Raw genomic sequence first — 1,111 nt, 5'->3', positions numbered from 1 at the left:
TTTAATTTTTTTGCGACGCCTCAGGAGTGTAATTATTTTAATAGTACATGCATAATAGTTATGATTATATAATAATAATAAGGAAATTTAAGAAAAACTCTGTTCTGTTACAGGGCTTCCAAACATACAACACCCATAATATAGAGAGGAATATGACCAAATATGAATTATGCAGATGAAGGCGTCATTTGCATAATTAGAAAATTCTGTAGCACAATATGTTAAATGAATAGAATTTCATACTTGCATGGTTCGACACAGATTACTAGTATGTAAAACGGACTGTCATTTGCGTGGTTGATATTACAATGCTATAACAGCTTGTGCTATGATGTTTGGATCTCTATTGAATATTTGCAATTTGAATGGGGGTGTTGGCAACAGATGTGACTTATGCAATTCAGAGACTTATTTGCACATCAAAGATTAAGAAGAATCTTTAATAAACTGCCTGAGCAGTTGATGATGACATTTTCAAATCATATTTCTGACATATTTCATGTCACATAGATTGAAGTTGTATCAGCAATACATGGATTATGCAACATATAACTTATACATTGCCTGGTTGATCTGTAAACATCTTTCTTACATTGTTTTCAGTCCGAAGAAGAAACGCCAGAAGTCAAGCCCAGACAGTGCCACGCGCCCAACGACAACTCAAGAAAACTGGAGATTCTTGAGACCCAGAGAAGAAAGCAGTGGAGCAACAGACAAGCTGCCAAACACTTCGGCGTCGCCGAGGCCTCCATCCGGAAGTGGAAGCTACTTGAAGACCGGCTTGCTGCCGCGCCTGCATCACGCAAGAGACTGTCCGGGGGAGGTCAAAAGGCCAAGAACCCTGAACTTGCCCGAACCCTGATGGAATGGATGGACGTTCAAATGAAAGAAGGAGTCCTAGTCAGTGGAGCTATGCTCAAGAGCGAAGCCAGGAGGATTTTAGGTGACGACGATTCGTTCAAAGCGTCTAATGGCTGGTTGTCTTGTCTGAAGAAGAGACATGGTCTGAGATGTACCAAGAGGGGGAAAAACGGGTTCACTAGTTTGTGACGTACCTGAGGAGTCAATGGACAATGGGGAGGATTTTGAGGGACCCCATAGTGTGGTCTGT

General features: G+C 41.2%; 1 protein-coding gene across 1 annotated transcript; it reads left to right on the top strand.

The window, feature by feature from the left end:
• Positions 1-365: 365 nt before the first annotated feature.
• On the top strand, positions 366-1,050 carry LOC118403536 (tigger transposable element-derived protein 2-like). Its single transcript, XM_035802269.1, has 2 exons — positions 366-386; positions 604-1,050. Exons 1-2 carry the CDS (start codon positions 366-368, stop codon positions 1,048-1,050), a joined length of 468 nt encoding a protein of 155 aa, XP_035658162.1.
• Positions 1,051-1,111: the final 61 nt, after the last annotated feature.

Source organism: Branchiostoma floridae, chromosome 16 (assembly GCF_000003815.2).
Source record: "Branchiostoma floridae strain S238N-H82 chromosome 16, Bfl_VNyyK, whole genome shotgun sequence".
Lineage (NCBI taxonomy): Eukaryota > Metazoa > Chordata > Leptocardii > Amphioxiformes > Branchiostomatidae > Branchiostoma > Branchiostoma floridae.
This window is presented reverse-complemented; position numbering and strand designations above follow the sequence as displayed.

Excerpts from the sequence above, each read along its gene's own strand:
- LOC118403536 (XM_035802269.1), top strand. The coding sequence starts at position 366 with ATGGGGGTGTTGGCAACAGAT. Across the intron at positions 387-603 it reads TGGGGGTGTTGGCAACAGAT|TCCGAAGAAGAAACGCCAGA; the intron begins GTGACTTATGCA and ends CATTGTTTTCAG.